The 21,000-nt window shown below is 44.7% G+C and overlaps 1 protein-coding gene and 1 long non-coding RNA gene across 2 annotated transcripts; both read left to right on the top strand.

The window, feature by feature from the left end:
- The first annotated feature begins 422 nt into the window (after positions 1–422).
- On the top strand, positions 423–4,510 carry LOC308186162. The gene is made up of 3 exons (XR_013943938.1): positions 423–697; positions 1,271–1,414; positions 2,092–4,510. It is a non-coding gene; the product is annotated as an uncharacterized lncRNA (long non-coding RNA).
- Positions 4,511–12,702: 8,192 nt separating this feature from the next.
- On the top strand, positions 12,703–15,439 carry RPL37 (ribosomal protein L37). The gene is made up of 4 exons (XM_080574475.1): positions 12,703–12,839; positions 13,553–13,688; positions 14,004–14,088; positions 15,328–15,439. Exons 1-4 carry the CDS (start codon positions 12,837–12,839, stop codon positions 15,395–15,397), a joined length of 294 nt encoding a protein of 97 aa, XP_080430601.1. The 5' UTR covers positions 12,703–12,836; the 3' UTR covers positions 15,398–15,439.
- Positions 15,440–21,000: the final 5,561 nt, after the last annotated feature.

Below are 21,000 nucleotides of genomic sequence, written 5' to 3'. Positions count from 1 at the left end.
AGTGTTAATGTTGTACTTTGTTTAATCCAGATATAAAATTCTCAGACAATTTCTACTTATCAAGCCATGCAATTATTGTTATGTACCATTTTTGATTGGTATATAATAAGTTGATTTAGACCTGTCTCTGCATCAAATGTAACTTGGAAAATTTTCATCTGGTAGTGAAGACCGTATAACTAAATATTTTTGGAAGAATCTGCATTCCTGGAGATAGTATTTGCTCTTAATTAACCTGTAAACCCATTCTTTTTTTGGTTATTTGGTTAAAAAGCCATTATGAGCGTGATTAAACTTATGACATTTCTGATGTGAACAGAGACAATTAATAGCTAGGAAAAAGTATTCAGCAAACAGCAATGTCCAGACTTTTTAGAGCTATCAAGTGTCTTGGATGAGGAAGAAAAAAAAAATGAGAGAGAGAGACAGAGAGACAGATGATTCCAAGGAGAGAATAAAAAATGCAAGGCTTGTGATAACAGCATACAAAAACCCCAATGGACAATGAAATCTCATTTTTCTTTCTTTCTTCCTAGGCAGGCTCATAGCAAAAGAGGCACACACCTCTTCCTGCTTATTGGTGACTGTATACCATACCTTCAGAGGTAGTAATGAAGCTTGCTCAGGAATATACTGCCCCACACAAAGTGCATCAGCCTTTTCAAGAAGGCTGTTCAGGAAAATCACCTTGGGAAAGGTTTGTGCTTGGCTTTGACTTAAGTCAGTAACTTGTAATTTAGTTGAAATACTCAGCAGAAAAAGTCAATTACCAACATCATTGTTTCAAGGGTTACCACATTTTATTCTGCTGTTAGAATACAGTGAAAAGTATGCAGCAAACAGCAATGTCCAGACTTTTTAGAGCTAGTTTTGTGACCCTTTGTGTCACAGTTTTGTGACCTTTTATACAGTGCAAATTCCTTCAGACATTTCCTCTCTTCTCTAGCAGCCACTTCTTAGGCGACATCTCCACCATATGTTCAAGCAGAACTGAAAAACATTGCTAACTTACAGCAATTGGTTATCAACTACTAACTAACATGATAAACCAGACGTAAAACTGTAAGTACGGGCATGTTCTCCACTATCTGCCTAAGTGCTGGCAAAGCTGAGTTTGTTCTGCTTCATCTAAAGTTAAGTCTTTCAGAGGTAGAAAGGTGCTAAGGTGCAGTTCCAATCTAAACAGTGGCAACTGCTTAGCTGGACACTTAAGAAAATCTGATCTGATCCAGGCACCAGATAACCAGAACAGCATTTCCATTTCCATCAGCCTGCCAGTGTAAAACGCAGACCTCAGGCCATGACTGCATCCCATCCCCTCCAAAATCTGCTCTGAAGAGACTGGCTGTGCTGCATATGCTAGTCTACTCTAGTTCTTGTGTCCACAGGATTGTAAGTGCCATATTGTGATCAGGTAGGAAAATGTTCTTTTTATTTCCTCTTTGCACACATTAAGAAGGCTAGGAAAGGTTTTGCACTCTGTTTTTATTCAAGTGAAATGGTATACCATTGAAATTGTACGTGGATATTAGGGGAATTTCCCGATGGAACCAGTATGTGTCAGTTCCAGTAAACAGAAAGCTGAAAATGCCTGATACAGGAAAAACCTATTCCAGAATAAACAGAAGATTGCATTCATAACTGCAGGCTTAAGCTGACCTTTGTTAGCAAAACGTTTGACTTAGGGAAGGTTCTGAGCTGCTGAACATAATAAAATGCAACAGTGATTTTGATGAAGAAAGGCTAACTTACTTCACCTGTGGAAATAGGCTTTATCTTCAACAAATTTAAACTTGCAATCGTCCATTTCATTTCGCTGAAAAGACTTTTTTCTTATACCGTGTGTCTTGCATCCTGATATTAAAGGCATAACACACAATTCCATGCAGAGCAAAGTGAGCTGTGCAAGTGTACAGGTTTTTCTACTTTTAGGTGAGGTAATGTTTCTCTTTCTAGTCAAGAGACAGAGTGATTAGGGTAAACAGTCATTTGTGGTAGCTCTAGAGCCAGGTATATGAAGTTCTTTAGAATTCCTGAGGTGAAATTAGAGATAAATAAATTATATATTTGGCTTGTTTTTCTGATTTTCAGATTAAATATGAACGCCCCACTCTTCTCCAATGTTTTCTCCTCTGACTTCCACCTGGCTGGAACCATGCATTTTTATTTTTTATCACTGAATATTAGATTTAAACCAAATTTGATCTGTATGAATATAAATGTTTGTGAGAAGCAAATTTGTATTTCTGAAAAGAAACAGAACATTTTATATTTATTTCATGTGCATTTTAATCACAGCTTACTGGTGCTTTCAACATCATCATGTGTCAAACTTGGATAGGTGTTGTAAGACTGAATTACCTGCCTACCTTTGGAGAGAGAAGGTGCTGTAAGGTTTTCTGTTCCCCACCAGTTTAATTTATATTTTGTTTCTAAAGAGTCAATATGTCCACATATCGTCCATACTGGGAAATTTGAAACTGTAAAAGAATAGTTATTATAAGTTATATTTAGGTGTTCAACTCTGGGCTTCCAAGTTAGCAAATTTCAGCCATAATGTTTAAGCTTAGATCTACTCTGCATCCAGCTATGAACCAGACAAGCTTTTGATATATACACATATATATATATAAGAAAAAAAAAGAAAACTTTGCTAGTACTGCTAAGTGTGTACCATTCATGTGTATGTGTCTGCATAGAGATATACACTACTGAATGATATTTGCTTTTATTTTGTTCAATACTGAATTTTTCAATGTAATGTGCTTTAGAATACCCCTGCAAATGGAAGCCAGAGACCTGCATTACCTTGGTAAAGGACAGATGTTTAAAATGCATGACTGTCTGTGCAAGGCAAGTTTGTAAGGCAGAGCCCATAGAGTTCATTTTATACTTATGGTGTTTATTTTTATAATTATATCTGTAGCATTTATTTTATATTTATTTATAGAAGGCATGCATCAAACACAGCATTGCTAGCCAGTCAAGAGAAGGGATTCTCCTACTCTGCTCTGTACTGGTGCGGCCTCACCTCCAGTACTGCATGAAGTTTTGAATTCCACAGTATAAAAAGGACATAAAACTATGAGAGTGTGTCCAAAGGAGGTCTACAAGGATCATGAAGGGTTCAGAAGGTAAGATGTATGGCGAAAAGCTGAGGTCCCTTGGTTTGCTCAGCCCCGAGCAGAGCAGGCTGAGGGGAGGCCTCATGGCGGCCTGCAGCTCCCTCACGAGGGGAGCGGAGGGGCAGGCGCTGAGCTCTGCTCTCTGGGGACAGCGACAGGACCCGAGGGAACGGCATGGAGCTGGGACAGGGGAGGGTCAGGCTGGGTGTTAGGGAAAGGTTCTGCACCCAGAGGGTGCTCGGGCACTGGGACAGGCTCCCCAGGGCAGAGGTCATGGCATCGACCTGCTGGAGGTCAAGAAATGTTTGGACAATGCTCTCAGATACAGGGTTTGGTTTTTGGGTGGAATGGGACTCGATGATCCTTGTGGGTCCCTTCCAGCTCAGGATATTCTGTGGTTCTATTATTCCACTTGGCCAACCAGCATAATGAGAAAAGCAGGTGATATCTGAATTTGTGAAGATCTGACCTTTTTTTCAAATCATACAACATCATACATCACATGCTTTTCTCTGAAAACGTGACACCTAGGGAAACTGGAGATATAGTTATGTCTTTACATTTAGAAACCTCTTATAAAGTCACAGCATTATAGAAATATGTCTGGGAGGAACCTCAGAAGATCATCTAGCTTATCTGCATCCCCACTAAAAGATCAGCTAAGCAATTCCAGACAAACATTTGCCCAGTCTCTTCTCAAAAACTTCAGACACATCTGAAGGAAAATTAAGTCCAGTGCTTTGCAGTCTGTAGTGGTTCAAAAGTTTTCTTAATGAGTAAAACACACTCTTCTGCAGTTTAAGGGAGACATTAGAAGCTGGGCCTTTCAGCCTGAAATGTGATGCAAATTACATCTCTCAGTTGCAGTGGCTCAGAAGCACTTTATAGCAGATCTCCAGTGCAAGTTTTGTTTGATACTTGTGCATGTGCATGTGTGCATAAATAATACAAGAAGGGTTTAAGACACTACCCAAAAAAGATTGTTTGTCTTGTTAGGATTACCCTGATAACAATAACATTTAGTTAAGTTGTTATAGAACTGAAAAGAGAAAAACAAAACAAAACAGCTACTAACTTGTAAAGGAGCTTGCAGCTTTCTGGTATGCACCCCTTCTGATGCTCAGACCAAATTGCCACACAACCAACACTACAAGCTTGAGGACACCCAGTTAAATCCCCTCTGACATTTACTATTTTGGTGCAACAAGGCACCACAAGACTGTGATGTGTCTACGTGTAAGCAGAAAGAAAATATATATATATATAAAGAAATTTCAAAATTATGTAAGGTGCTATTGCATCGTATACCAAGCATGTTGCAGGCTCATAGTTACCTACACTGTACAGAGGAATGCTGACGATGCTCCCCTATAAAGATGGAACAAAGAAAGATTTTTGTGGGATTTCTGGTTGGGAGATAACCAGGATCCCTCCCAGCTGCCCCAGCATAAAGGTTGTCCTTTACTCTTGATCTCTAGCAGGTGAAGAAATGCAGCTGATCAGGTGAGTGAGAACTTACACACTTCGTATAAGCTTTGTTACACAAAGGCTTTTGATACTTTTCTATCATTTCCACTACATTTTAACAAGTAATTTCATAAGTTAGTGACAGCTGTTTAATTGTCTTCTACTCATTCTCATTTTAGAGAAACATAGCCTTTTGTATTAATCGTTAGTTTCTTAACAGGTTACAAGAAGACAAGAAAGGCTAAGGCCCATTTGGAATTAAATCTGTCAAGGGATGTCAAGCACAACAAGAACGGCTTCTTCAATACATCAGTAACAAGAGGAAGACTAAGGAAAATGTGTGCTTGCTGCTGAAGGGGTAGGTGCCCTTGTGAACAAGGATACAGAAAAAGCAGAGTTACTGAATGCCTTCTTTGCTTCAGTCTTTACTGCTAAGGCCAGCGTGACCCCAGAGGCAAGAGAAGAAGTCTGGAGAAAGGAAAACTTTCAGCAAGGCTTCTGACACTGTCTCCAACAATGTCCTCATAGCTAAGATCAGGAGGTGTGGGATAGATGAGCGGACAGTGAGGTGGATTGAGAACTGGCTGGATTGCAGAGCTCAGAGGGTTGTGATCAGCAGTGTTGAGTCTAGCTGGAGGCCTGTAGCTAGCGGTGTCCCCGAGGGGTCCATACTGGGTCCAGTCCTGTTCCACTTATTCATCAATGACCTGGATCAAGGACGTGCACCGTAGCAAGTTTGTTGACAATACGAAGCTCAGAGGAGCGGCTGATACCCCAGAGGACTGTGCTGCCATTCAGAGGGACCTGGACAGTCCAGAGAGTTGGGCAAAAAGGAAACCTCACGAAACACAACAAAAGCAAGTGCAGGTTCCTTCCCCCAGGGAGGGATAACCTCATGCACCAGTGCAGGTCGGGGGCTGAACTGCTGGGAAACAGCTCTGTGGAGGACCTGGGGGTCCTCGTGGACAAGTTAACCATGAGCCAGCAATGCCCCCTTGTGGCCAAGAAGGTGCAGTGGTTTTACTCGGGTGGGCAGCCAAGCTCCACCACAGCTGCTCTCTCACTCCCCCTCCTTAAAGGGGATGAGGGAGAAAGTACAACACCAAGGGTTCAAGGTTTGAGATAAGGATGTTTTAATTAAAGGGAAAAGGAAGAGGGGAAAAAAAAAAAGAAAAAAGAAAAGAAAAAAGAAAAAAAGGAAAAATAAAAAAAAATAAAAAAAAGCAAAGGCAGTGCATAAACACAGAGAGAGGAAAGCAGTTACTCTCTACTTCCCATCAATGAGTGATGTTCAGCCATGTTCTGGGAAGTGGGACCTCAATACGCATAGCAGTTGTTTGGGAGGACAGACGTTTCCACTACGAGAGCCCCCCCCCCCCCCTTCCCCTTCCCCTTTCCCATCTTTTATTGCTGAGTGTGCCATCACACCCTTTAGTCGGTTTAGGCCAACTGCCCTAGTGATGTCCCCTCCCCACCTCTTGCCCTCTGACTCTATGGGGGTTGGAGGGAGTCCTGATGCGGTGCCAGTATTGCGCAGTAATAGACACAACACTGGTGTGATACCAGTGCTGTTCTAGCTACACGTGCAGAGCACAGCACTGTATGGGCTGCTGCAGGGAAAGTTAACTCTAACCCAGCCAGACCCAGAACAGAAAGCCAATGGTATCCTGGGCTGCATTTGGAAGAGTGTTGCCAGCAGCTCAAGGGAGGTGATCCTGCCCCTCTACTCAGCCCTGGTGAGGCCCCACCTGGAGTATTGTGTCCAGTTCTGGGCTCCCCAGTAGAAGAGGGACATAGAACTACTGGAGCAAGTCCAGAAGAGGGCTATGAAGATGATGAGAGGACTGGAGCACCTGTTGTATGAGGACAGGCTGAGAGAGCTGGGCCTGTTTAGCCTGGAGGAGACTGAGGGGAGACCTCATTAATGTGTATAAGTATATGAGGGGAGGGTGTTGAGAGGATGGAGCCAGTCTCTTTTCAGTTGTGCCCAGTGAGTGGATGAGACACAATGGGCACAAAGTGAAGCACAGGAGGTTCTGACTGAATAGGAGAGGGCATTTCTTTACTGTGAGGGTCACAGAGCACTGGAACAGGTTGCCCAGAGAGGTTGTGGAGTCTCCTTCTCTGGAGATACTCAAAACCCACCTGGATGCCATCCTGCGCAATGTGCTCTAGGTGATCCTTCTTGGCAGGGGGGTTGGACTAGATGATCTTCATAGGTCCCTTCCAACCCTGCCCATTCTGTGATTTTGTGGTTCTGTGATGATTCTATGATGACACCACCACTTCAGGCAACCAAGAGATGCTGTTCGATTCTACCGTCCTCCTTGGACAGCCAATAGCTGATAATGTTCCTGATATTCTTTAAACATCTCTTGATTTCTCATGCATGTTCCCACTTTCTTGGGCCAATTTCCTCATGCCCAGGCTCTTTTTCACCTTCCCATGTGATAAGCTGCTCCTCAGTTTCTTGTTGTGTCCTCCTTGATGGTCGCTTCAGGGCGTCCCCTGTGCTCAGGTGTCCAGCTGCACATCAAGGACGTCCCTGGCTCCCAGGCACAGTTCCCAGGCCGAAGGCCAAGCTCCTGGCCTGGACCCCAGCCTGGCAGACATTGCTCCTGTCAGCGTGGAGCAGCCATTTTATGTCAGCATTTTCTCATAACAGTCACGTTAATTCCCTAAGTGCTGCCACCAGGGGCACCCCAAGAGCCTTGTGATGTCACCAGAGAGTTGCTGTCACCCTATGGCTTCACAAAAGGCAGCTGGCCATAAGTGCCCTGAGCATCCAGCCTGCGTCCAGTCCAGCTGGTGGCACTCGAGAGGTCGAGATCCTACTGCTGGAGTGTGAGAGTTGGAGGTGTTGCTAGTGGAAGGCACGACATCGTGGTCATTCTGGTGGCACGCGAGATGTCAAGGTCCTTCCTGTGAAACGAGAGATGCGAGGTCCTTCTGGGTGGCAGGTGAGGCACCCCGGTCCTTCTGGTGGAACACGAAATGTCAACGTCCTTCTGGTGCCACGTAAGATGTTGAGATCCCTCTGGTTGCAGGCAAGGTGTCAAGGTCTTCCTGGTGGAGCACAAAGCATCAAGGTACTGCTGGAGGGCTGTGGCTCTCTGAGATTCTGCCAGCGACCCGCAAGGGAGGTGCTGAGGACCGGAGGTGCTTGATACCTGCTTGTCAACAGAGCAGCGTCCCGCAGAGGACAAGCATCTCCCCACCAGGACAGAGGCAGGCACCATGAGCCAGCCACGCCAGGAGCTGCGAGTGGAGGCGCCCAGAGAAGAGTCATGCACCATCTGCCTGGGCCCGCTGGCTGACGCAGCTCGGCTGGACCCCTGCGGGCACTCCTTCTGCACGGAGTGCATCCAGCCGTGGGCTGCCCACAGAGCCTCCTGCCCACTCTGCCAGTGGCCCATCCTAGCCTAGCTGGTGCCACGCTCTGTGCAGGACGCCTCGGCTCGCCGGCCCTGGGGAAGGGCCCAACGCAACGCGGGGCTGGAGCAGCGGCAGCAGCAGGGGCGGCGGAGTCCCTCCAGCTACCGGTCCCGCAGCGTCTCGTCCAGGCGCAGGGAGCGCAGCCCCTCCACGCCACGACAGCTCGTACGAAGCTTCTCGTGGCACTGGGAGCAGGATGGGCGCAGACAGCCCCGGTCCCCGCTAAACACCAATGCTGGGGACACATCATGGCTGCGCAGGGCTCAGCAGGAGGAGCCGGGGGCCGGTGACCACAGAGGCTGCCAGGCCAGGCCCCGCATTTAAGGAAAAAATTTTAAAAAATGCTAAAAAGCAACCCAGATGGAAGTCATTTGAGGGATGGGAAATTATCATGGAATTGGGTAACGGGGTGAGGCAGCAACCCTAAAGGTGACCATGCCCTACTGGAAAAAGGCTGACAGAAAAAGTCTCCTGAGCCTGGGGCAGAAGAAAATGCCTGCCGGCCTGAGAACTGCCAGCCTGGAAGCAGTACCACAGGGTGCAGTCCTTCAGGAATTGACTGCTCCAGCAGGGGCTGCTCTCCACGGAGCAGCACAGGAAGCTTCTCAGACAAAAGGAGCTCCATCTGGGGTAAAAATCAGGCCTGTTTTATACCATTTATACCTCTTACCCATAAGAAGGCATAGGACAAGGGGGAGTGGTCTTAAACCAGAAGAGGATAGACTAGCCACTATGAGGAAATTCTTCACCATAGAAGGGTGGTGAGGCACTGGCACAGGTTACCCTGAGAAGCTGTGGATGCCCCATCGCTGGAGGTGTTCAAGGCCAGGCTGGATGGGGCTTTGGGCAACCTGATCTAGTAGGTGGCATCCCTGCCTATGGCAGGGGGGTTGGAGTTAGATGGTCATCCAGAGGGACCTCGACAGGCTGGAGAGTAGGACCGAGAGGAACCTCATGAAGTTCAACAAGGGCAAGTGCAGGATCCTGCACCTCGGGAGGAATAACCCCAAGCACCAGTACAGCTGGGGGCTGACCTGCTGGAGAGCAGCTCTGCAGAGAGAGACCGGGGAGTCCTGGTGGACAGCAGGCTGACCATGAGCCAGCAATGTGCCCTTGTGGCCAAGAAGGCCAACTGTATCCAGGGCTGCATTCGGAAGAGTGTTGCCAGCAGCTCAAGGGAGGTGATCCTGCCCCTCTACTCAGCCCTGGTGAGGCCCCACCTGAAGTACTGTGTCCAGTTCTGGGCTCCCCAGTACAAGAGGGACATGGAACTACTGGAGAGAGTCCAGCAGAGGGCTACAAATATGATTAAGGGACAGGAGCATCTCTTATGAGGAAAGGCTGAAAGAGTTGGGCCTGTTTAGCCTGGAGAAGAGGAGGCTGAGAGGGGATCTTATCAATGTATATAAAGATCTTGAGGGTGTCAAGACAGTGGGCCCAGGCTCTTTTCAGTGGTGCCCAGTGACAGGACAAAAAGCAACAGACAGAAGGTGAAACACTGGAAGTTCTATCTGAATATGAGGAAAATGTTCTTTGTTGTGAGGGTGACAGAGCACTGGCACAGATTGCATAGAGCGGTTATAGCATCTCCTTCTCTGGAGATATTCAAAACCCCTCTGGATTCAGTTCTTTGCAATGTGCTCCAGGTGTCCCTCCTTGAGCAGGGAGGCTTGGACTAGATGATCTCCAGAGGTCTCTTACAACCTCAACAGCTCTGTGATTCTCTGAACAGCCTTTCTCATAAACATTGCTGTTTGCTCATATTTTCTGTTATTATCATAGAGATCTAAGAACAGTATAAATGACATTGCTTTCAATTTATTAACCTAACTTCCTGTTCAGAGAGTTTCAACTGAGTTGTTCGGAAGTTTTAGTTGAACTATGCTGTCACCTTGTGGTGACCAGTGTTTATCATTCAAATTAAAACATTAAAGTTTATTTTCAAACTGAAGAATCTGAACACCGTACAAACAAAGGTATATTTTCAAACTAGATACTCTTCTTGTGAGTGCTTTTTAACAGATATTCAGGGCAGCTTTTTCACCACTATTTCCAATGAGGTGTCTACCTTTGAAGATCAAGATGACATACAGAAACAAAAGCATCGAAACTGTCATGAAAATCTTGTCCTTCAATTATTCAATTTTCCTGCAGCCCAACAGAGACACTGTTACCTAGGTCAAAGTGTCCAGTTCCCAACAGGATCAAACATTTGTTTGATCTCAGAGAACACATTTAGAAATAAATACTTCAGCTGACCTGCATTTCTGAAGATAATTGGTATCAAGCACCTACTAGCTTCTAGCATATATTAAGCTTGAATCTTCACTGTTCCTATCCCTTGTAGTCATCCCCATTTGTGCAAACAATGCGCCACATGTGCACAACTAAGAGATGACACATGATGACATCTGACAGAAGTTGTTTGGGTATCAGTCTCGCATTTGCCACACAGAATTCCTTTCAGCAGTGTTCAGGTTTTGAAGAACCAGAACAACTACTCTGCTTTGGAGCAAATCCCACCATAGTCACTTCAGGGACTATATAGCTGTACTGTACCCTGGTGATGTTGCTAACTAGCAGTATAACACCAAACCCATGAGAAGCAAATGCCACTGAGGCTATTAGGTGCTTATATCTACCTCGCTCTTTACTGCCTAGGCAGCCCTGTTTTGGCCTCCCCTGTCCCCCAGTTGGACTTATGTGTAAGGCGACACTGTGTTAGTGCAGCCAGGGACTGGAAGTAGGCGATTCTCCTCCTCTTTCCCAGCAAAGTGCCAGGGCAAAGCAAGGAGGTCAGGCAGGTCTATGGATGGGATCAGGTTGAGGCAGAGAGGCTTGTACACCTGAGGGATGGAAGGAAAAATGGGTGGGTATGTCCAGTGTTACTTTTGGCTTCAGTTTTTCATTCCCAACTATATCAGACAGGCTGCAAAATACTGTGTTAGGGGATACAGAGAAAGGCACCCACCTCGACAGTATTCAATAAACCTTTATCTAGATGCATAGTACGATCACATTTTCTGCTGGCATTGCAACAACAGTTTCCCCCATCACTGGCTGGACGCCAGGTGCTGTGCAGGAGCTGCAGTATGTTGTAGTGACAGACTGGTGTTTCCTGCATCAGAAAGACAGTCCTGAAATCCAGACCTTCTATATCATTTGGGTTACTTCCTATTGCATTGAAAAAGAGTGAATTGGTCAGTGAATTTAGGCTGGTGACGTTCAGCAGCTGTTAGTATGCGAGCCTGTGGTTTTAAGTAGGCCGGAGTTCACAACTGGCAGTGAATGCCATCTTCATGCATGACCTGTGTGGGGGCTAAGAGCTGCTGGGATGATATGGGGTCAGCCACGGCTCTGCCCATTCCCTACTCTATAAGTTTTCAGTCCTGAATACTGAAGAAGACTGCATGATGATACCAAGAGTCCTTCTTTCCTAACAGGTTTGAAAATATTTAAATGAACAAGATTATTTTTACCCCACAGAGGACAAGAATAATTCCTTTGGCAATGTATCCTTGCAGGCAGCCAAACCAACACACTTCTGTTGGAGGCTGTTGCTATGGTATCTGTCCAACGTCTTCACAGCATCTTACAGATTTCTGAGACCTATTGTGAAAAAAGGAGAAGAAAGGAGGCACCAGATGAAAGATGCACACCCAGGTTTCAGGGAAAATATGACCCAGTCCAGCCTGTAGGATGAATTCATACTTAAACAGTTGTTTGTTTTTTGTTTTTGTTTTTGTTTTTGTTTTTTCAGTGAGAGTTGAGAGAGACTTGTCTCTCACCTTTCACTACAGATGGACCGTGGATGGACTAGATGCGATATATTTCCATCTGGGGATGGAAATCGCCAAAGTGAAAGAAGTGAGCTGCCTGGAACACACCTTTATGTGTCTGGAAACAACGCAGATAATGTCAAAATGGCGTTTTTGCCCCATCTCTCAATCCTAGAAGAACTCAAAAGCCTTCCAGCACATAAACCAGCGCTGAAGGAATTCGGTGGGAGGCCACGCTCAGGAAACAAATGACAAATTAACATCAGGACAACTGCACAAGGCTGATTTGTACCAAAGCGAATATGCAACACGTGAGGCCTAATTGCTTTTGAGGTTGTGCCATGGGCTGATCTCTTTTTCTGTTGAAAATGCTCTACATTACAGGGTTTCAATTGTCCACGTTCTTCACAAGAGGGCTCCTCATGGTTTGCAGGCTTATAATTCCACAATCAAAGTTAAATAAAGTGGCTTTATCATCATTTCCTGATTTTCGTTTAGGAGTGTATGCATTGAACTGGTGATAAAATAAACACAAATTTATGCCATTTTCTCTGTATGTGTAATTTTGTCCAGTATTAACTCTGATGTAATTTCCTATAGGAAATTTCTAGGTCTATTGGAGATGTATGGTAGGAGAATGTATGTGGTGCATCTGAATAACAACTGATTTCTCACTGATGATGTGTTTTAATGCTTTAGACGGTATCACAGGAGCTGTGTGCCACGGACGAGCGGACTCTCCACTGTTTACAACAGCTCACTTCGTATTTGTCACAGCCAAAAACGCCCCGCTCCTGCATGTTAACTGTGCGAGCAGCTCTCCCCAAGCACCGCAGCCCAGCAGTGAGGTTTTGGGGGTGGCGGGCCGCAGCGGGGACAGCGCAGGGGAAGGCGGCACGTAGGCCCTGAGGGGCCGGGCCGGGTGTGGGGGGCCGGGCTTGCCTGTGCGGCCGCTCCCCCGGAAGCCGTTTCGGGGCTATAGCGGAAGGGAGGCGGGGCCCGGCCTCTTTGGTGCTGGCGGCGGGGGAAGATGGTGAGCGCCGGGCCGCGGGCGCGGGGCATCCGCCGCCATCCGCCGCCACGCCGCGGCCGGCGGCACCGCGGGCCTCGGCGGGGGCTCGGGGAAGCCCCAGCGCCATGCTGCGGGCCCGACCGGCGGCGGGGCGGCCGATGGAGGGCGGCGGCCTCGGGGCCTGGCCTCGGGGCCTGGCGTGGCGGCGGGGGGGCTGGGGTGGTGCTGCCGGCGGGGCTCCTCATGGGGCCCCTCGTAGGGCCCCTCGGCTGGGCTGTGCGGGGAGCCTAAAGGGACGGGGTTCGGTTGACCTGGCCGCCCGCGGTGAGCGTGTGGCAGGCATGCGGGAGACAGGCGCCTCTTCTTAGGAAAAGCAAGTTTAATATTCCTTGGTGAGGAGGTTGGGGGAGACGAGAAGGGCTTTGGGGATAAACGCTGGGTGGTTTCATGTGGATCAGTGCACAGCAGGGAGTGGGGCCGGAGTGGTGGAGGGAAGTATAAGGAACCCATTTCTGAAAGCGGAGGAGGCCTACAGGTAAAACTGGGGTGGTGGTTTAGAGTTCAGCGAGGCTCTGACACGCTCACTGTGCCAGAGTTCCACCCAGCAACTAATTCCCCAGAGGAGTTAGGGAATTTCTGCCAGTATTTTAGACAAAGTTATTCTTTGAGGTAAGTATCTATCTTTCAAGTGGTAGTGATATTCACAGTGTGCAATGTCTTGAAATCCTTTTCAGACGAAGGGTACGTCATCATTTGGTAAGCGAAGAAATAAGACACACACCTTGTGTCGTCGATGTGGGTCCAAGGCATACCACCTGCAGAAGTCTACCTGTGGGAAATGTGGATATCCTGCAAAGCGTAAGAGAAAGTGTAAGTATGGAGCTTTTAACTGACTTGAGCTTAAATACTTGCATTTTTCTTTTTCAGTAGTTAGACTTTTTTTTTCAAACCAGGGAAGAATAGTCTGTCATCCTGGAGTATTTGAAGCTTTTCTGAAATTGGAAATTAATACTGATTTAACTAATTTAGCTGATACTTAAGCTACATTGCAGTATTACTACATAAAAATTGACTTGGTTTAAAAGGTTTTTTTTCTTTTGTTGGTCAATATTTGTGCTATTCAAATGTACTGTGCAGCAAATTATTTTGTGGACATCGTGAGTAACAGTAACTTGCATGTTCTAGATAACTGGAGTGCAAAGGCTAAGAGACGCAACACCACTGGTACTGGTCGCATGAGGCACCTGAAAAAGGTCTATCGTCGATTCAGGTATGATGTTTCATTGCAAACTAGTGTAACTTGAAATCTTAACGTGGATTTTACTGTATTCTGAAATCCATCTTGATTCGGGGTTAACATGTTTGGTTAGCACATTTAATGTGGTAGGGTCTTTTTAAAATATATCATGAGATAAGGAATGCCTAATATAATAGGTAGCATATTCCTTTGAGGTTATAAAGCTTACCATTAGTAATACATGGGCTGTGTAAGAAGCTCTGATGTTTCTTTTAAATGCAGGTAGTGCAGAACAGAGAGGGTATTGTAATAAAATGGCCAAATTTGAAAAGATACTCCCTGTATTTGTGAGTCAGTTAAGTGCTGGTTGCACTCAAGTGTGGGTTTTTATAAGAGAATTCTTGAAATGTGTTCTAATCGCTTCACTTAAATCCACAAAAAAAGTTGAGAATTGAAATAGTTCTGTAGTCCCTCTGTTACCTGGGACTCAGTTAGCAGTAAGTAGTTATAATACCAGATTATGTTGGAGGTTTCAAGAGCTTACTATAAAACTGGGAGTTGTACTAACGAAGTAATGTAGGGGAAGGTACTGTGCTGTTAAATTAAGAATTCTTCTTGTATTAAATCCATGACAAAAACAGAACTGTGTAACTTCTGGTCTAGTAAGTCCTGGAACTAGGTGTAGTAGAGGGATCATTTTCATAGGTGTTTTTTTTTTAATTAGCACAGTCTATCGCAGCAGCAGCTAGAAAATAGCTCTTTTATAACCGCAACCTCTGTTCCACCAAGTGTGGCTGAAATGTAAGTGTCATGTCCAACAGCAAGCTTGGGGCTGACTTTTGTCATGCCTGTGCTAATTTTTGGTTGGAAGCACGGAGAACTTCTGTAAGAAATGGACTTGCTTTTTTAAGTTCTAACAAACTGAAATGTATTGTTGAGTTGCTTAGTAGAACATAAAATATGGGATGCCTTCAGCTGATGTGCTAGATCTGATTCAGTCTCACTGTTTACACTCAGTTACTGAAATCTTCCTATTTGAAGAAGTCAAATCCACTTTAACAGAAGAAAGAAAGCCATGCCACTAATTCCAAACAGCTTGTCAATGATGCTTCTTACTAAAAATGTCTGAACATATGAACTTCATAGTGATTTCAGTGCATTACTGAGATAAGCTGACAAAAAGATGGTAAACTTGATCTGTAATATTGTTAGAATAAATGACCTGGAGTGAAAATACACCTTTCAAAAAGTGATAACTATTTCTAATTGCAGGAATGGATTCCGTGAGGGAACCACACCGAAGCCGAAGAGAGCAGCTGTTGCAGCCTCCAGTTCATCATAAAGATTCATCTATTTGCTAAAATAAATGGTCTTATCCAGAAAATGTTACCTTTTATGCATGCTTTACTTTATTGAAACATGGGATTCCTGAAAATACATATGCCTACACACAAAAATTCTTAAGAGGTTTTATGTGTTACTTGAGAAATCACTTGCAGGAGAAATGGAATGCTGGCAGTGTGGACTTGCCTTTGAGTTTCACCGTGTCCATAAAGGTGTCCATAAACAACCCTGAACACCTGAGTATTTCTGATGAGTCTCTTAGCATGGAGAATTTATTTCAAAAACAGTAACTTGTATAACAGCTCTTCAGTGCTGTTCTAAGATGCAATAGTTTAAGAGGGATGCTCAATCATAGACGTTGTTCACGGTTTTGTGGCTCTGAAAGGCCGCAAAGAACACTGCTTATTCAGTGGGTGGTTGTTCCAGGGAGGGGGAGAAACTCCCAGATCTGGAGGGACTTATTGCCAGATGAGAAGGGATGGGAGATAGGGAGTTAAAGCAGAAGTTACCCAAATGGTCTGAGAAGGTCAGTGTGGAAAGTTGAGGCACAGACAAAAGTAATAGTAAGGTACATAAGTGAGTGGGTTATGTTTGAATTACGGAATGATACCTGATAAATTTGCACCCTGTGTGGTGTTGCTGGGTCACTCAGCTAGCTTCAAGCTCCCAGCCTTTAAAAAGTTCCTCATAATACAGAGGATGGCAGTCACTGGAAGGGTTTAGAGGATTTTCAGATGTCTTGAAGACAAAATACGGAGTGGCGGTTGGGGGGAACCTGATGTTTCCTTGAAGCATTGGCCTGTTTTTAATTTCTTTGGTTTCATCATAGATTTTACAGAATCACAGGATGGTTTGGGTTGGAAGGGACCTTAAAGGTTACCCAGTTCCAACCCCCTGCCATGGGCAGGGACACCTCCCACCAGCTCAGGTTGCCCAAAGCCCCATCCAGCCTGGTCTTGAGCACTTCCAGGGGTGGGGCATCCACTGCTTCTCTGGGCAGCCTGTGCCAGAAATTTCCAGAGATTGCACACAGCTTTGTCAATACTCGAGGATTAGCGGTTAACAAATGTGTCAACTAGTGCAAATCTTTAAGGAAATTTTCAGCTAGGTTTGAGATTGGGGTGTATACACCTGGAGTGTCTTTAAAAGACATACAGTTTGTGCACTTCAATAATTTAATGTATCTACTTAGGCTGTTTCTAAGCAAGAGAAAATTCGCTCTGTTTTTGCCTTAGCCTGTAACAAGCACACTGCGCTCTGTTTTCAACTGGTCATCTGAGAGATTCACAGTGTAAGTGTTGAGGTCTTAAAATAGATACATTTTGCACATATACATCTATGTATTCACAAGTTTCAGGAATACCTCTGAAATGAGTTTGTTGATGAGGTACTGGAAAATGCTTAAATAGACAAAGTAATCGTACATGCTTTTTTATTAGAGCATCCCCTCAAAGCATCTTAAAACAGAAGGTCAGCAAGGCAATAGGCTTGTTGAACAATAGTACACGATACAACACTGCAAAGGCAAGTGCTCAGCAATTTGATGCTGCTACCTGTTAGTTGCTTAGCATTAATTATATTACACTGTACTGTGCTCCTGAAAAAAACAAGCATTTGTAATAATACGCAAAGTAGGTAACAGTGACTGAAACTTGAAATGACTTGCGGTAACTTTTAAACCTACAAACTTTTTCAAGAGAGACTTTTACCTGCAATAAGAGCAAATTCTATGTTGAAGCAGGTTGACAGCATTTTCAACTGTTCTTAAAATGCTTTTGGGTTATATTAAATCAAAGAGCTTGGGTAATCACTAATACATAAGTCATAGCTGGACTACAAGTCAGCTTTGCTGGATGTAGATTCTGAAGCACTTCATTTGCAGTGTTTCCTTAAATGCTGAAAACTTAAACTTTGTTTTTGTTTTTTAGTGTATAGATAATCTTTTGTTGAGATCTCATTAAAATAATCTTGAGGGTTATCCGTTAGAATTGAACCCCTGTGTAGTACTCGCTGTAGTTTACATCAGCCCCTTTCTGCACAGAACTATTACCATACAGTCTATAATTACTGATTTTTGCACCCTTCAGACTGATACACGTGACACAGTTAATCTAAGAGACCATTACACGGTATTACCTAAATTATATCTGAAATTACTAAATGTCATATTCAGTGTTGCAAGTCTCACTTTTCAGACAACACTGTATCAGATTATTTAAATTAAGGTTTCTCAAAGATAGAGAGGTATTTGAGCAACTGTGGTGGCAGAAGATTAATCAGTTTTTGGCATGTCTAGCTCCAGAAGTGTAATAGCATGCTAGAGTTTAAAAAGCAAAACGGATCCTTGTCAGCCTGACTTGAGGGTCAGAATGTTTTTTCAGTCTCCAGCTTGTAAACAGGAATTCTGCTTAGTGCCATGGAGCAGTATTTCATCTGTGTTGTTTCATACTGTAAGTTGAAGGGATGGTGGGATCTGACACAGCTGCTGAATGTATAGTGAACCATACATACTGGACAACTAACCAGGGACCCTCTTTAAACCCAGAGTTCTAGTTTTATAGTAGGGTGATTTTGTTTTCCTTACGTATGGTCTTTTGAGGGTAAGAAGGAACAAATGCGTAGACCAGTACTAATGTTTCTTAGTTGCAGTTGATAAAATTAATGCAATCCCTTAAAGGCAATTTAGACATTTACTACTGTTGTACTTCCTGCAAGTACACACAAACAGTAGTACCTATTTCAGATTGCACGTGTGCACTGGCAAGCCCAATCTCACCTGTATCAACATGAGGTTGTTGCCTCCACAACAGGAACAGCTGAAGATGTTTCTATGATCCGGTGTACTGACATACAGTCAGTTTGCTTTAGGTAGGAGTTGTGACTAACTCCTCTGCTGCTGTATTGATAGGTAGTATGGACACCAGTCCAGCTACTTTTTTTTTTTTTTTTTTTCACAATGACACAAAACAAAATTCACCAGATTTTAGTAGCATCCTGGAAAAGGGAGGGATAAAAGTTGAGGAAACTGTTGTGGAGAAGTGTTAATCACTTTTTCCTTATGAGTTTACATGAAAATGGTTTGTGCTTTGATTCATGACAATGATGTAAAGATCTCTCCTAAATTACTTTTCCACACACTGCCTAAATACTACACTGGATTCTTAAGCTTCTCTCACCCTAACTGAGAACCTTTGAGGTCTTGACCTTACAATATAAATGTGAGAGGGCTTTTAGCTCAAAATACCAAATAACTTAATTGATGTTATTTCTCTTACTCAGAATGTGTATAAACTCCACTGCCACATCATGGGGCAGTTGGCATAGGCTGTCTCCGTAAAAACATAAAGGTAAGCTCCAATTTCTGGGTTTTTGTTGTTGTTGTTTCATGAACTAAATAGGTTAATGAACGGTTAATGAACCAGTTAACTAACATGTTGCAGCAGTCCTCAATTCAGGTTGTGTACAAGTTGGCCAAACTCTGCAATTTCTTCCTGGAAACAGCCATATTTCTTGACTGATAGGGAGATCAATGTTCTAGTGCTTTCCATGAAGCATTACTTTCCCAGTGTTTTTATCCCTAGGGAGCCAGCAAACTGTGGCCTATGCCTCCTAACAAGGTGTTTTATATGTAGGACAGAGATCATACATTGATGTATAGGGAAAGATGCTGGAAGACAGACTGAATTTTCTAATTGCAATAAATCTGGGATTAATAACGCATTTCATCCCACTTTTTTCTCATGGTAAGCTTACCTAGTGATTCTCTGCTGTTGTATATGCAAAATAACTTTCCATTAGAATTCGAGATATAATTAGTCACTGGAATTCTGTAATCCAATTAGGAACAATTACAGGAATTATTTTCAACTATTTTATCAAATACATGCACTCTTAGTATGTACTCCCCATATGCCCTGGAAATACTGGTAGACACTTTCAGGCTTTTTGCTTCAGTAGTTGCAGGTGGTCCCAGCTATCCCGTGGTTCAAGCATGTCCTACTGAGCAGCATTAAACTCTTGCAGCCATTTTTTCCTTGTTTTTGTATTTCTGTGGCTTCCATCAACAGTTCATGATTATCTTGTGTGGTTTCTTCAAGGACAACACTGCAGGTTTCTCAAATGTGAATCTATTAATCAGCTTTCTGTGGAAAACATTTTCAACAAACAATGTCTAACCCTGATGCTTATTATTCTGCTGTGGGATATGGGAGGTTGTAGTGGGTTTATGTGGCAAGGTTTTGGTAGCAGGAGGCCGTAAGGATGGCTTCTGTGAGAAGAATCTAGAAGCTGCCCCATGTTAGGTAAGTGCCCTGCTGCTGACCAGAGCCGAGCCAATAAGCCAATAAGATGTTGTTTGCTCCTCTGTGAGAACATATTTAAGGAAAGGGAAAAACAAAACAAAACAAACAAACAAAAACAAACAAACAAAACCACAACTCTGCTACACAGCAGCTGGGAGAGAGAGAGGAGTGAGAAACTGCCTTGTAGGCGCCTAAGTCAGTGAAGAAGGAGGGGGAGAGGTGCTCTATTTCTGGAGCAGAAGTCCCCTGCGGCCTGTGGTGAGGCCCATGGTGAAGCAGGCTGTCCCCCTGCAGCCCATGGAGTACCACAGTGGATCAGGGTTCCACACTGCAGCCTGTGGAGGAGACCACAGTGGAGCAGGTGGACCTGCACCGACGGAGGCTGCGGCCTGTTGAAGACCCCTGCCGGAGCAGATTCTGGGGCAGACCTGCATGGCAGACCATGGAGAGGAGCCCACAGAGGAGCAGGGGGTCTGGGGGGGAGCTGCTGCCCGTGGGGGATCCAGGTTGGAGCAGTTTGCTCCTGATGGATGGACCCCATGGTACGGACCCATATCTGGAGCAGTTCTTGAAGAGCTGCTGCCTGTGGGCAGCCCCCGCAGGATCAGTTCAGAAGGACGGCATCCCGTGGGAGGGACCCCACAGCACAGGGGACGAGAGTGACTGAGGAGTGGTGGAGACGAAGTGCTATAGACTGACCACAACCCTCATTCCCCCGTTCCCCTGCACCACTCAGGGGAAGGAGGTAGAAGAAGGTGGATGGGGGGGGAAGGTGTTTTCCGTTTCTTTCCTTTATTTCTCACTTCTCTAGCATGTTAGTAATAGGCAATAAATCTTACTGTCTCCATACTCTGAGTCTGTTTTGCTTGTCACAATAATTGTTGAGCGATCTCCCTGTCCTTATCTCAACCCTTGAGTCCTTTGCATCATATTTTCTCCCCCTTTCCGTTTGGGGGGGGGGGGAGTGAGAGAGTGGCTGTGGTGGAACTTGGCTGCCCACCCAAGTAAAACCACCACAGAGGTAATGGTGGTGGATAAAATATGTCACAGAGTAGAAAGTTAAGTTTATGTAAATCAACATAAAATAGTTTTAGTATTAGCACTTTTAAAGCTCAGGCGTCATTTTATTACAGAATTGAAATTCAAGTAAATTAAAAGCTTTAATTACTGCTTGCTGATAGCTCTGAATTTGTTCTGCTCTTCCTTAAGAATAGAGGATGCCCAGATGGGAACAAAGCCTGATGCTCGCACATTTCCCTCCAGTGCTGTACATATGCTGAGGATCTGTTACAGACGGATG

The sequence above is a fragment of the Anser brachyrhynchus genome (genome assembly GCF_964034855.1).
Source record: "Anser brachyrhynchus genome assembly, chromosome: Z".
Taxonomy (NCBI): domain Eukaryota; kingdom Metazoa; phylum Chordata; class Aves; order Anseriformes; family Anatidae; genus Anser; species Anser brachyrhynchus.
Note: the sequence above shows the minus strand (reverse complement) of the source record. Positions and strands in the feature narration are given on the sequence as shown.

Bases quoted from the DNA above. Each gene is read 5' to 3' on its own strand.
- RPL37 (XM_080574475.1), top strand. The intron at 13,689-14,003 runs GTAAGTATGGAG...TGCATGTTCTAG, and splicing joins TGCAAAGCGTAAGAGAAAGT to ATAACTGGAGTGCAAAGGCT. The intron at 14,089-15,327 runs GTATGATGTTTC...TTCTAATTGCAG, and splicing joins AAGGTCTATCGTCGATTCAG to GAATGGATTCCGTGAGGGAA.